At 41.9% G+C, this 16,014-nt stretch overlaps 1 protein-coding gene across 1 annotated transcript in view; it reads left to right on the forward strand.

The window, feature by feature from the left end:
- Positions 1-15,464, forward strand: part of LOC126088503 (GTP-binding protein Rit2) — a 98,867-nt gene extending 83,403 nt beyond the window's left edge. Inside the window, exon 5 of the mRNA XM_049906646.1 lies at positions 13,782-15,464. Coding sequence (XP_049762603.1) covers positions 13,782-14,018 — 237 coding nt within the window. The 3' untranslated portion in view covers positions 14,019-15,464. The remainder of the gene's footprint in view (positions 1-13,781) is intronic.
- Positions 15,465-16,014: the final 550 nt, after the last annotated feature.

Genomic DNA, 16,014 nt, shown 5'->3' on the forward strand with positions numbered 1-16,014 from the left:
ATTAGACTGCCAGCAGGCACAGCATCAAGAGGTTATGGGGCAGTAAAATGGGGAAAATGGTGAGAAAAAGGAGAGGAGCAGGGAGAGATGGGTGGGTTCATTGGCAGAGGGCACCAAACAAAGAGGGTGGGAGAAAAGAATGGGGAGGAGGTGATAGGACATAGGGAGTGGAAACTGTGGGGTGGAAAGTGGAGGGGGGGGGGGGGGGGGGGGGGGAATTATGTTACCAACGGTTGAAGCCGTGATAATTTATTTTCCTGACAAAGGCCATGGCAGAAAGCATATGTGTAAGCATGTCTTATTGTGCATGTCTGCTACTTAACATGTCACCTTTATGGTAAGTAGCGATCTACCTTTCCCTACATTTTTGGTATTCTGATTCTGAATTTTCCATAGTTTAATCTCATTTTCTGGACATTTGTATACTCTTTTGCTTGCTCCATTTGCTACATTTTTATATTTTCTCCTTTTGTCAGTTAAATTCAATATTTTCTATGGTATTGAAGAATTTTTACTAAGGCTTGTCTTTTTACGTGTTTGATTCTCTGTTGCCATCACTAATTTCATATTTCAGAGCTACTCATTCAGCTTCTACTATATTCCTTTCCCATTTTTCAATCAATTGTTAACTAATGCTCCTGTTGAAACTCTCAACAACCTCTGGTTCTTTCAACTTATCCAGGTCCCATCTCCTTATTATGTTAATTTGTTGCAAGTCTTCAGTTTTAATTTACAGTACATAACCAATAAATTATGGTCAGAGTCCATATCTGCTCCTGGAAATATCTTTCAGTTTAGAATCCAGTTCCAGAATCTCTGTCTTACCATTATATAATCAGTCTGAAACCGTTCATTGTCTCCAGGTCTCTTTCATCATTCTTAAAACAATTGTTAGCAATGATTAAATTATGCTCTGTGCAAAATTCTACCGAAGAGCTCCCTCTTTCACTTCAACCCAACCCCCTGCTCCCCCTTTACCACAAAACAGCAGTCTACGTTGTCTTACTACCAAGTTACAATCATCCTTAACTATTTGAATAATTCCTTAATTCTCATCACACTTTCTTTCTATCTCTTCATCTGCAGAGCTAGTTGACATATAAATTTGCACTACTGACTATGATTAAACAATTCATGGTTTAGCCTGAACTTCATTCTTAAAGTTGGATGCAGTACACACTGCAAGCATCAGAGGGGCAAGAGCTTCCAGTCCAGGTTCTATCTTAAGCCTCTGGGCTGAAGCTGTTGAGCCCTACTGGCTATCCAATGGTAGCTCCTGACAATACAACATGTCTTTAAAGCTAATTCGTTCAGAGGGCACACCAGCATCAAACATTATCTTTCACCCTCCTGTAGAATGACATTTCCTAACTGCCTATGAGCCACAAAGCTGCTAGGAATCTGGGAACCTGGAGGGAACAGCTTGCAGCAGAGAAAAACATAGCTGACATAGCAGATACTGATGTTCTTGCACCGTGTTGCAGCAAGCAGCCACCTTGGCTGATAAAGAGACTGTAATGTTATGTGTATGTAGGCAAGCTAATTTGCCACCTAGAATTGGTGCAAAGAGCTGAATTTGCTTGCTGGGATGGGTGCAAGTCGGCAGGATGAGAACGTGACGCAGCCACTCTGGGTGAGTTCAGGTGCAGAGACAAGCAGTGTCATCAGAAATGGGTAAATCCCTATGCTGGGAATTTGGATGGTTGTTGATCACATGCCCTTTGTGCAGGAGACAATGCTCCAAGAAATTGGGAGTTTCAGACAAGCTGAAAGATGGCTTCTTACAGCTCTTTGAGAGTCTATAATAATTTTCAACAAAACATTAATGCAAACCCATTACATTTGTGATCCCAGAAAAATGAGGGCCATCCAATGACACAAAAATATTTCAATATTTTACAGCGAATAAACATTTTCACAATGTACCTCTGAATTAGCAGCTTTTAAACACTTCATGCGATTTCAACATAAGGTATCTCAGATGATAGCATTATGCTGTAGAGATCATCTTTGAAAGCTACATATCTGTATCTATTTTATTTCTTCATTTATTATGTCTTTTACATTTTTTTGGTTGCTCAAATGTTTGGAAGAACATTGTATTCTTCACATTTGCACGGCAAATGACCCCAGCATCAGTACCTCATGTTTTATCATTTTTGTGTATTTATTTAATGAACAGTTCATTAATTTGTGTGTAACTTTATTCAAATGTTGATTGCAAGTGTTATTAAAAACTGTGCTAATTTAAAAGTGGTCAATCACATGCTAGCTTGTAACGTAATTGTGGGGCACACAATACTGATTAAAGCCTGTATTATGGTAGGTGAGTGGGGTTCACCTTATGAGAAAGCATTTTTGTATAGATATCAACCGCGTGTACCTGAATGGTGGCAAATCAGACTTACACACACTCTGTAATAACAATGATCCGTCAGCACGTTCAAAATGCAATTACACATCAGTATGGACCAAAAGCAACACTGAAGATGCTACCAATTTAATAATAATACGGTCGCCAGCCTAATGAGGCATTAACTGAGTTTCTTCCCTGTACAAGTTGGTATATATTCATGCAAAACAACAAGTAGTAACACTGCATAATATAGTAGAATTTTAGAAACAGAAAATCTATTGAACTGATAGTTTCACATTCTGTACTGATATGGAAAAATCATGAATACATAACACTACACTATAATGTATACTACAAAACTTTGTACTGTCTATTGATCAGATTAAAATCGGGCATAGGTTACCCTAGAAATAGCACTTTCAAGCCACACACAAAATGTCAATTTTGATAAAGATAAAACACTGATAAATTTTGGCTTTTATATTGACTTTAGCTTTTGCTGGTCAAACCAATTTAGAACACTTCAGAATTCAAATGAATTAAAAGGGTGGGGGGGACCCTGAAACTGTTATGTTCACTGTATTAAAAAAATTGGTTACTGAATTTATTACGAGTTCAAGATTTCCAGTATATAAGTTACTACTCTTTTCATCTTATTTACTGCTCATTTAAATACCTTTATATCTGTCTCGAAATAATTAAACTTCATTACTATATCAATATTTTTCAACTTCGTTAGACCTTCATTATTCGTTTACTGGTTCATTAACAAAACATTTCTTTAAACACCATTCCATTCTAACATAGCTAGGTCTGCAAGTAATTATTATTAACACAAAATTCAATTTTTCATTTCGGGACACTCGGATTGCACAACATTTGGAAAGGATCCTGTCTAGGTTAGTTGTGAGGATAATTAAATGATGGGAAAGTTCTGGTAAAATTTAGGTTATTATTGAACAGTTCACTCTATGTTCCACACGAATACAATACTAAAAGTTTCAACCTGCTTGTATCGATGCGGCGGTTGGCGGGCGGTGAGAGGGCGAGGCACAGAGCACACATACAACAACAGCTATGGCTCTTGATGTATTGGCATTTTAATTCTTCTTAGCGTCACAATAATTTTCCATTTAGTGCCTATGGAATTTTGCCATGCTGTGTGGGCGTTGGAATGGCATACACGAGGCTCAATGAAACTACGTCTTCCAGGAGAGCCTCCTCGCTCCAGAAGCTGTTGCTCAAACCAGTGCCAAACTCCAACTACTACTACTGCTGAGCCTGCTGTGTCATGCAGTGCCCATGCGCATTTTCCCACGCTCGCCTGCCATCCACCTTTTACCGCTCCCTTACAGACAGGGTATTCACCTGAGGTTTTGCATTCTACATATCCTAACACATTGCCTACGTATGGACCAGACGCACAGTTACAATTTTAAACATCTTACAACAGTTTCAAAATTTGTAACATTTCAATTCTATCACAATATTACTTGACATTTGACATAAACATTAATATTCACATTGAAACTCGTTTACAGTTTTCTTAACACAATGGCATGAAACAAAAAGAAATGAAATCAGAACATCAATTACACAAGTTTATCGAAAAATCAGAAGAAAAAAAATTACTTATATGTACAATAGTACAGCATCGTTGTTACAAGCTGACACCACAGTTGAAAAGAGAACCAAAATACACTTCTGTCAAGAAGGCATAAATATTTGTTTAAACAAAATTCAGTGACAATTCATTGACATTTAATGTGAGCTCACTTGTGCAAGACTGCTGGCTTATTTCTTGATGAACAGTCCTGTATTTCTAATTATTGTGTATGATCTGTGTGTGACCGAATATTTATAACATTTCTTTATTTCAGTATTGTTGTAATATATTATTTTAATCTGGGAAATGGTCAAGTTGAGTCAAATCGTGTCTGCAGCACATAAGAATGATATATTTTTGTGGGGGTGGCCTTCAGTCACTTAAAAAGCAGGTAGTAGCAAACTCTGCAGGAGTCAGGTGGAGATTGGGACTTCTCAAGTGAAGAGCTCAAGGAAGTGATTCTGGACACGTTCCACAAGTTCTGGAAGGAGGTAGACATGCCTGGAATAACAAGTGGTGTTCAGTCATGGAGATGTTTGACTCTGGGTGGTGAAGAGCCACTAACATACTTTAACTTCTGAAGGGACTTTGTATTTTGAGAGGTCTGCATGTGTTCCACAATAGAACTCTATTTCCACGTATTCACAGAACTGAGAGTAGACAGAGTATGAGTTATTATTCTTTGTATCGTATTTATGAATCGTCATGTAGAACTTTGAACTGTTTAGAGATGGTGAATATTTCATGTATTGTGATCACAAAGTGGACTTAGTTTTGCAAATATTTGACGACTATTAAATTTGGCGATATTGCTGCCATTCTCATAATGCTCTCAACATAAATTTTCTGCATTTGATAAGGGGATTTTCTGTCTGCATTTTAACTGAATATCGTAGGACCACTTCCCATTTATTTGAGATGTCCTTTCTGGAATAAACATTATTCAACATAATTCTGTCATAGAAATCAATTATAGAGATTACAATAGAGCCCTTGTTATTAAATTAGTAATTAAACTTTTTCAAGTAATGCGTGCACACTCAAAAGATGCATGCAGTAGCAGTGCCTCGTCATCCACGCAAGTGCTCCACAAAAGAGCAATACTGTGAACTTCTGAAAGAGCGTGCCACAGGCGAATGCCTATTTAGAACCTGCTGCAATACACACACACACTCAGTTATTGCATTATTGTGTTCAGTGTATATTATGGTGAATGACATACAGGCCACAGTCTAATAAATTGGTACTAACATTCTTGGGTGTGTTGTGTCCAAGTTAAAACACAAGTGATAAGGAGTGTGGGATTGTTCTCTGCACAGTTTTCAGTCTCCTGTCGGTCCTCTGCTGTGTCTACGATGTCAGACGGTGCTACTGATGAGTTTTTACGCTGGCCAGTCGACTGGCAAGGAGTTCTTACTGCGGAATTTCAGCATCTCAGTCAGCAGCGAGAGGCAATTGCCACAGAGCAACCCAATCGAATCGAGGTATTGCAAATACTTGCCTGTGTTTTGGCCAGTTCGGGTCCATCTCAATCTGCGTCGAGTGCTGCATCGCCCCTTGCCCCTCCTGTTTTGCCAGGCACTACACCAGTCATTTACCCACACCATTTTCATCTTACAAGAAGTCTGTCAAAGAATGAAAAGCTACAAAAACTGATTGCGGCAGCATTTTCTTGCATTTGGATTGACTAATTTTATCTTCTGCCGTGCTTTCTTTTCATCTCAGTTATCACCACGCATGTATCAACTCCTTTGCCATCTGGCCCCCCTGCGGTGTTTGTCTTCACTCTCTTTCAATAACACGTGTAACCTCCTTGCAAGATACTACTGTAAACAGACGCATGTCATTGCCACTCGAGTTCTATCAGTGTTGTGAGAAACCAGAACATTCCTATAAGACTCAGGCAGCTGACTTTCATGGTTTAAGCTGTCATTGTCACTGACATACATAAGGAGTCATGTGCCCACCAAACAGTTTGTGACACAGTCACGCAATCAGCCGCCAATCATGATGTTCGTGAGCGGGCCCTTTGATGTGAAAACCCTTCGCTCTCCATTGTAGCACAGTCGTTTCAGATTTTGAGGGCTTTGAGTACTCGAATTGAATCGTGGTGTGAGGTTGCAGATGTTTGACCCACTTCCCCCACTGTTTGTCAGATGGTTCACAAGGGGACAATATGGTGGCAGTGGTCCACTCATGAGCAGAACGTTACAGCAGCTGGCCCACTTCACTGTGGGAGTCGTGGCCACAGCAGCAGCAGCAGCATGGCAAGCCTGGTAGCAAATGACTACCCATGTGCTCTGTGCTTCCCTTTTGTCCGTCATGTTATGTCACTCATAATAGACCAGATTGTCCTAAGTGGTGGGCTGTTTGCAGACAGTGTGACAAAACGGGCCATATTGCTCCTGTTTGCAGTGGAAAATTCCATCAGCCTGTTGAAGATGCTGACACAGATGTCAACTGTATACCAGCAATCTCCATTGCACCCAATAAGCTTTTTATTGATGTTGAGGTTTATCAGAAGGTTTTGAACATGAGAGCCAACACTGGTACTGTTGTCATTATTTGCCTTGCAAACGTTCACGGAGTTGGGTTCTCTCCCTTTAGCACCACCGTCACATACATTAGTCACCTACTATAAGCAAAGCATTCCAATATTATGCAGTTACTCGGCCCCAGTCACATATAAATCTGTGGTACTATTTCCGATGAATTTAATCTCGTATCTGATCAAGTGCCTTATACACAACTCGACACTTTATGCTCTGAATATGCTGTCCTGTTTTCTGCGGGTTTTGGTTGTGCCAATAATTTTGAAACCCACTTCACTGTGAAACCTTCAGCCGGACCACATTTTTTTCGGGCTCGCCCGGTGCCGGTGGCGCTACGTGACCAAGTTGAGACCGAGCTCGATGGCTTCACAGCCTGCAAGATTGTCCAGCTAATTGCATCTGGTGAATGGGCTACCCCTTAGTCATTGTCAGGAAGCCGTTGGGATGGTTACACCTTTGTGGCAATTTCAGAGTTTCTGTCAATGCTTGGTCTATTATTGACATGTATCCCATGTCACGCCCTGACAAACAATTTTGCTAGGTTCACTGGTGGTTAGTATTTTTCTGAGATCGATCTCTCTGATGCATATTTGCAGCTTCCCATTGATGCTGGCTTTCAATTGTTGTCAGTTGTTAACACACCTTTTGGTTTGCATCAATACTTACCATTTGGCATGGACAGAACACTTGTGATTTTTCAATGGTTTCCAAATGGTTCACGAGATCTGTGCCTGACTGTGTCAACAATCTTGATGATATTGTGGTGTCCGCCTGCTACACTTCTGAACATCTCAACAACGTACGTGCGCTCTTTTCAGTGTTACAGACTACCAGGTTAAAATGCAGTTTGGAAGTGTGCCACTTCTTTCAGTCTTCTGTTGTGTATCTTGGGTTCGAGGTCTGTAGTGCTGATATCAGACCTCTTTGTCAGAACACCTCTGCCATTGTGGCTCTAACCCATCCTACATCAGTCGAGGACCTCTGTGTGTGTGTGTGTGTGTGTGTGTGTGTGTGTGTGTGTGTGTGCGTGTGTGTGTGTGTGTGTGTGTGTGTGTGTGTGTGTGGTTTTTTTAAAAAGATTGCTTATTATTATCATCTGTTTTTGTCGGGCGTGGCATCGGTTGCACAGCCGTTACATTACGTGCCTTGCTGCATGAAGGGGCATCTTTCCACTGGTTGCAGGCACATGAAACAATGTTTTCAAAACTGAAGTCTATGTTAGAATCTGCACCTTGCCTCATAACCTACCAAATGGGTCAACAATCCAACTGGGTCAACATTTAGTGTTGGCAACAGATGCGTCTCAACATGAACTGGGGGCAGTGTTAGCTCATAATAATCGTGATGGCTCTGAGCGGCATATGGCATGCACCTCAAAGATTCGTAATTTATCCTCAGAGCAGATATTCACAAATAGAGAAAGGAGCCCTTGCAATTGTTTATGCCTTAAAGAAGTTTCATGGTTTTTCTGTAGGGTGTAAAATTCCATCTCATAATGGGTCACAAGGCATTAGTTTTGTTGTTTGACCCCTCAGTGTCATTGCCAGACAAAGCAGCACACAGCCTTCAACATTGGTCACTGTTCCTCTCTCAGTACAGCTGTGAGATTCACTTTCACCCCACAGCTAAAAGTGCAAATGCTGACACGGTTCCCTGTCTTTCAGTCAGTCCGGTCCCAGTTTCAGATCAGGAGGAGTTACTCTGTTTCCACATTGATGAATGCACTCATCACACTAGTTTTCTAATGGCTAGCACTCAGGTTGTGCAGGCTAGTGCTACTGATGTGATTTTATGGAAAGTGATACATTGCATACAATATGGCTGGCCCAAGGTGCCTCCATCGTGGGCATCTGACCCCCTCTGCAACTACTAGGTTTTGGCATTGTTTCTCTGCCGTCAATGTTCTTCTACGTCTTGATATGGCCTATTCGGCTCCTTGCACAGTGATTCCCTATGTTATCTGTTCAGAGATCTTGCAGTTGCTGCAAGCTGATCACTGGGTGGTATCCTGCACCACGTCATTAGTCCACCGTCATGCTTTTTGGCCCAGTTTGGACAGCGACGTCACTTGTTTGGTTACGGCATGTTGTCAATGCTCATCGCAGCAAGCTGCCCTGCGGGCAACATTATCTCTGTGGCCAAAGCCTTCACAGGCCTGGGACAGTTTCCTCATAGATTTCACTGGCCCTTTCCTTAATGTGTACTAGCTAATAGTAATGGAAGCATTCTCTCGATTCCCGTATGTTGTTTGTTACCCGTCAACTTCAGCCTCTGCCATGATGGCAGCACTGTCAAAATTTTTTTCCATCGAAGGACTTCCAGCAACGTAGGTCTCTGATAACGGCCCTCGGTTTGTCTTGCAAGAGTTTGCTTCTTCCTTCAGTGCCCACAGTATTTGCCACATTTTCGCCTCATCCTTCCACTCGGAGTTCAACGGTGAGGCCGAAAGATTAGTTAAACCATTCAAAATGCAAATGAAAAGTACCTGACTCTGTCCCCGTCTGACATTCCTTCAGATTAATTTCTGTCTTACTATTGGTTTACACCATTCAACGATACCAGCCCCACCGAACTGCTTCAGGGGTTTCAGCCCCAAATGCTCCTGCATCTCCTATGGTTCGGCCAGGAATGCCAACCCATGAAGCCATCATCCTGTTTCTGGCCCAGGGGTGGCTGTCCTGACATGTGGGTTTGGTCATCAGCCAAAACAGATTGTCAGCATCATCACTCAAGGCTACAGCCGCTGTCTCTGCGACGTCCGTACAGAGGAGGGCCTCTGTGCACGTCATTACGACAAGTTGAGCTTGCACATGGACGACTGGATGACCCTGGCCAATATACCATCACCACCATACCGGTCTGCGTCACTTGACAGATTGCTCGATGTGGCTGGGTCCCTGCCAAGAAATATGAGGGGTTCCCCGTCAACAGAGGACGGACGTGGCGCAGCTTCTCCAATACTGCTACCAGACCAGGGCAGCCGCCATCTACATCGGAGCTGTCTTCTCCAGTTCAGCTGCCAACTGCAGGGGCACCATCACAACCCCCATGCCCTGGGCCTGATGTGGAAGCAGAGCTCAAGCCTGCATCATCTGTCCTACCATATGAATTGACACGAGAAGGTGGACTGCAACACTGCTCGCACTCCTAGTACTTCCGACCTTATGCCCCAGTATCAGCATGTCATCTCAGTCAGAGCCTCATGTTATTACTAATTGCATACACTTGCCTTATTTTATTGTGTTCAGTGTGCATTTTTGTGATTGGTTTGATGCCACAGGCTAATAAAGTTGTAGTAACTTTCTTTGTTGTGTTGTGTTCAAGGTACAACACTTTTATTTTTTATTTGTGTGTACTTTATTAATTGGCAATTCTAGCCAATACGTAGACTATTTGACTGCAGGATCACAGCTACAGCTTATTATTGGCAGCGAATTAGCTATGAGCATGAAAGCAGATGTGCACAGCTCGATCCTATAACTGCATCGAGCTACTCTTTTCAAACGGAGCCATGCATAGTTAAAGGACCTAAAGTATATGTGACCACACATAAAGAGGCAACTCGTCTGCTCATATGGGAGGCTGTTTAGGAAGACTTAACTACTCAGCAGTAACGTAGAGGTACCGTTGTGAGATCCCGAATACATTTTATTTGTTAGGATAAATTCTTTTCTACTTTAAACAAGCATGGTGATAAGACAGTGGTCAACACTGACCACTCCAAGAAGAGAAACTTACAAGGGAACCTCCCCATCGCACCCCCCTCAGATTTAGTTATAAGTTGGCACAGTGGTTAGGCCTTGAAAAACTGAACGCAGATCAATTGAGAAAACAGACGCGAGAGGGAGAGGGAGAGGGATATGTATAGCGTTCTTTTCAGCTTAAATTGTGGTATCAGTGGTAGTTAGTCCACTTCGAGAATACAGAGGCACTTCACAAAAAAAATTTGCGAAAAGGTTCGAAGGAACTGTTACTGACATACTGTGCTATGTCATTCAGGCACCAAAAATTATGGGAAAATTTATGAAAAAACTGATTATGAACATTTCTCAAGTCCTGAGGTGAGGTGTAAAACTTTTGAAACTGTACTAGTCACCTTCTTCATATCTGCATGTTCAGTGTGATTGGATGCTAGCTCACTTTGTAGATAAGTTTCTTTATGAAACTTCCTGGAAGATTAAAACTGTGTGCCGGACTGAGACTCGAACTCGAGACCTTTGCCTTTCACGGACAAGTGCTCTACCACTGAGCTACCCAAGCACGACTCACGCCCCGTCCTCACAGCTTTACTTCTGCCAGTACCTCGTCTCCTACCTTCCAAACTGTACACAAGCTCTCCGCTGCAGAGTGAAAATCTCATTCTGGAAGTTTCTTTATGTTTCTACTTCCCTATTCTTCTTTCCACGGATTCAAGATAGACCTAAAATGTTAGTTTCACACTACATGTAAAGACAGTTCATTTTAAGGTCACTAGTGGCCAATTTTGTAGTTAAATTTTCTTTCATTACAGTAAGGTTTCAGTGTACAGTAAGAGAGAGAGAAGAGGTAATCTGAAAGTACTTCCCTTAATTATCCATGTGAGTAGAGTAGCACTAGTGTTAATTTGCTGTAGGTATGCTTTATGGATGTAGCCTGCAGTGGTTTGATCCTATGTCTTATGCACAACTAGAATCTTTCTACATCTCTTCATGATAATATTACTGAAACATGATGTATGCATGAATGAATGACTGAATGAACGAACGAATGAATGACAACTGATTAAATAATGGAAAATCCAGGAAAGTAAAAATATTATGAAAAGGGTAGTTGCTACTCACCATATAGCTGAGATGCTGAATCGCAGACTGACACAACATAGAGACCGTCACAATAAGCTTTTGGCCAACAAGGTCTTTGTCAAAAATAGACCACACACACACACACACACACACACACACACACACACACACACACACACACACACACACACAGTCTGTGGCAGCTGAAGCCACACCGTGAGCAGCAGCAGCAGTGCATGATGGGACAGACATCTGGATGGGGTAAAGAGGAGGCTGGGGCAGGAAGGGGGACAGTGAAGTGCTGCTGGGAAGCATGCAGCAATGAGGTGGAGGGAGAACAGGGCAGCTATGTGCACGTGGGTGGTTAGATGATGGGGAAGAGGTGGGGTGGAGGAGGTGGTGGAGCAGTAGAGAAGTAAAAAGTGTATTGGTGGAATAGAAGGCTGTGTAGTGCTGGAATAGGAACAGGGAAGGGGCTGGATGGGTAAAGACAATTACTAACGAAGGTTGAGGTCAGGAAGATTACAGAAACACAGGAGTATTGCAGGGAGAGTTCCCACCTGCACAATTCAGAGAAGCTGGTGTTGTGGGAAGGATCAATATGGCACAGGCTGTGGAGCAGTCACTGAAATGAAGAATGACATGTTGGGCAGCGTGCTCAGCAACGGGGTGGCCCAGTTGGTTCTTGGCCACTGTTTGTCAGTGGCCATTCATGTGGACAGACAGCTTGTTGGTTTTCATGCCCATATAGAATGCAGCACAGTGGTTGCAGCTTAGCTTTTGGACCATGACTGGTTTCACAGGTAGACCTGCCTTTGATGGGATAGGTGATGTTAGTGACTGGACTGGAGTAGGTGGTGGTGAGAGGATGTATGGGACAGGTCCTGCATCTAGGTCTATTACAGGGTATGAGCCATGAGGTAAGGGGTTGGGGGCAGGGGTTGTGTAGGGGTGGACAAGCATATTGTGTAGGTTTGGTGGATGGCAGAACACCACTGTGGGAGGAGTGGGATGAATAGTGGGCAGAACATTTCTCATTTCACAGCACAATAAGAGGTAGTTGAAAGCTTGTAAGTGCATACCTAGGACTGGAGCAACTGAATTACATTCTCTGCAAGGGTTTCGACTACCTTTTGCCATACCCTGAAATGAGAAATGTCCTGCCCACTATCCTTCCCACCCCTCCCACAATGGTATTTTGCCATCCACTGAACCTACACAATAGCTCTTACCTCATGGCTCATACCCTGTAATAGACCTAGATGCAAGACCTGTCCCATACATCCTCCCACCACCACCTACTCCAGTCTAGTCACTAACATCACCTATCCCATCAAAGGCAGGTCTACCTGTGAAACCAGTAATGTGATCTACAAGGTAAGCTGCAACTACTGTTCTGCATATTATGTGGGCATGGCAACCAACAAGCTGTCTGTAGGCATGAATGGTCACAGACAAACAGTGGCCAAGAAACAACTAGACCACCCTGTTGCTAAGTGTGCTGCCCAACACAACATTCTTCATGTCATTGACTGCTTCACAACCTGTGCCATACAGATCCTTACCACCAACATCAGCTTCTCTGAATTGTGCAGGTGGGAACTGTCCCTGCAATATATCCTATGTTCCCATAACCCTCCTGGCCTCAATGTTCATTAGCCATTGTCCTCACCCATCCAGCCTCTTCCCTGTTGCCATTCCAGCACTACACAGCCCTCTATTCCAACACACTTTTTACTTCTCTCCTTCTCCACGACCTCCCCTGCCCCCTCCCACTTCAAGCTCACCCTCCGTCTGACCACCCAATTGTGCATAGCTGCCCTACTCTGTCTCCACCTCATCTCTGCACACTCCCCAGCAGCCCTTCACGGTCACCCTCCCTGCCCCAGCCTCCTCTTTACTCCCACCCAGTTGTGTCTCCCATCATGCACTGCTGCTGCTGCTCGTAGTGTGGCTTCAGCTGCCACAGACTGTGGTCATGTGTGTGTGTGGTGTCATCTATTTTTGACAGTGGCTTTCTTGGCTGAATGCTTATTGAGACAGTCGTCTTGTTGTGCCTACCTGCGACTCAGCATCTCCGCTATATGATAGATGATTATATTTTTCTGTATGTTATGCAGTATCTCGTATGAGCAATTGCCACGGTTCCAACACAACCATCCCTGTGTCACAATTTTCTGATACCTGCATTAGCAATCACAAAGTTCCTGTATTGCTATCTTTCGAAATTGCTACTTTTGGATAAATATAGCTAAATACTATCATCTTACTTTTAACCAGCGTAATTTCTTTATGATGAGCTCAGTGCTTTTCCATCAAACATGCATTGCATTGTATTGTATTCACTCTATCCATCATAGAAATTTTCCATGGAAACTGACACAGTAACAATAAATAACTTCTAATGCATAATTTAAAAAGCATTTTCTCTAACCTAGTGTTATTTGCTGAAGTGGTATCATTAAAATAAATTCACACTGTTTAAGGTCTCACCAGAAGAAGGCCGTGCCTTGGCAGCCCAATTCGGGTGTCCATTCTACGAGACATCGGCAGCTTTACGACATTTTGTTGATGATGCGTTCCATACTTTAGTGCGTGAGATTCGACTCAAAGAACGTGACAGACGTCATACAACTACTAAACTGAATAAACACAGTCGATGGCGACGACTGCGCTCGATACTTGCCATCGTCTTTAGGCGTAAACGTAATTTCTCTCAGTAAGAAAATGGTTACACTCCCAGACAAACAGCTTTACAATTAAAATGGCAGATACCATTAGCATTTTGTGTGTTCTTTTTAAGTCATTTTCTTCTTCCTCCCTTTCTCTGTGAACTTAGATTATAGTGGATAACTTTAAGATCTCATGATTTTCGTGTCACTTTTATGTAATATCAGGACAGTTGCTTTTGATATTCATATTTATTTTGTTAATATTTTACATCTGTGTAAAAATGTAATCATAATGATGTTGTATGTTACAACATGGAAGTACAAAACATCCTTTGTTGGCAAGTTTGCCAATGTGAAGGAAGAACATATAAACTTAAATACATTTTATAATAAGGTTAATTCATTTTGATTATGTTTCAATAAAACATAAAATATTTGCTTAAATGTTGGGTACTAGTTCCCGTTCTGGGACTTGCGTACATAGAGAGAACCTCGAATCGTCACTCTGATCACTGAGGAATGTATATGCATATGTATCACAACAATAGGCCATAAGCATGAAGTATCCAGTTTACGTGGCTTTCTGAGAAGTATATTAACATTAACCCTGAAGCGAAAAATCCCACCATGAATTACTATTGTAACTTGTAGGAAATATTTCCAAGCACAATTTCAATAGTTTTGTTGGATATTTTCTATATGAAGACAATGCCAGTCTCTTAGTTTAATTTGCAGTTAATATAGTATGAAAGTTTTGATGAATGAAGACCAGTTTCTTTCCCTCACCATATTCTGCTCACTGGAAAACTGAAAGTGAACCATGGAATTGTGAATGTAATCAGTGAAATTTCATGCATGTAGTTTAACTTATTGTACTGGTATTTGGGTTGTGACTGTTCCTGCTGGTTGAGGTGAAGTACTATGAAACTGGGTAGTCCAAAAATAACAATAAAAGTGAATATCAATAATTAAAAAAGTATTGATGGTATCACAGAATGGTTTTCATACAACTGCTTATGACGTGGAATAATGCTTTAAATAAAACAGAAAGAAGTAACATGCTAGTTAAATTTTTCACATAATTTGAGTCAGTAATATCCTACATTTCAGCTGTGACCAATTACATTTCAGTTAAATTAAATTAAATGTGTACTTCATCTGTCCAGTGGGCATTCAAAAGCTAGTTTTCATAATTTTCTATTTGAGCCTGCTGGGAAATCCATTTTACTACTGATGGGTGACAGCTCCAGACACAAATAACAGTATCAACTCCCAGTTAAAAATTTATCTAGTCTGGTAATACAGTTTTCATTGTCAAAAGAAAAATCCAGCACATATCTGTGGAAACCACAGAGTGCTATTAATGATACCTCCTTACTTATTGAGATTTTATGTCTAATTACAAGTATTTACTCCTTCCCCGTCCCTGCATATTTTACTGTATAATAAGATGGTTATAATAGAAGGAAACATTCCACGAAGGAAAAATATACTTAAAAACAAAGATGATGTGACTTACCAAATGAAAGTGCTGGCAGGTCGACAGACACACAAACGAACACAAACATAAACACAAAATTCAAGCTTTCGCAACAAACTGTTGCCTCATCAGGAAAGAGGGAAGGAGAGGGAAAGACGAAAGGATGTGGGTTTTAAGGGAGAGGGTAAGGAGTCATTCCAGTCCCGGGAGCGGAAAGACTTACCTTAGGGGGGAAAAAAGGACGGGTATACACTCGCGCACACACACACATATCAATCCACACATATACAGACACAAGCAGACATATTTGCTTGTGTCTGTATATGTGTGGATTGATATGTGTGTGTGTGCGAGTGTATACCCGTCCTTTTTTCCCCCTAAGGTAAGTCTTTCCGCTCCCGGGACTGGAATGACTCCTTACCCTCTCCCTTAAAACCCACATCCTTTCGTCTTTCCCTCTCCTTCCCTCTTTCCTGATGAGGCAACAGTTTGTTGCGAAAGCTTGAATTTTGTGTGTATGTTTGTGTTCGTTTGTGTGTCTGTCGACCTGCCAGCACTTTCATTTGG

Source organism: Schistocerca cancellata, chromosome 6, assembly GCF_023864275.1.
Source record: "Schistocerca cancellata isolate TAMUIC-IGC-003103 chromosome 6, iqSchCanc2.1, whole genome shotgun sequence".
NCBI classification, from domain to species: Eukaryota; Metazoa; Arthropoda; class Insecta; order Orthoptera; family Acrididae; genus Schistocerca; species Schistocerca cancellata.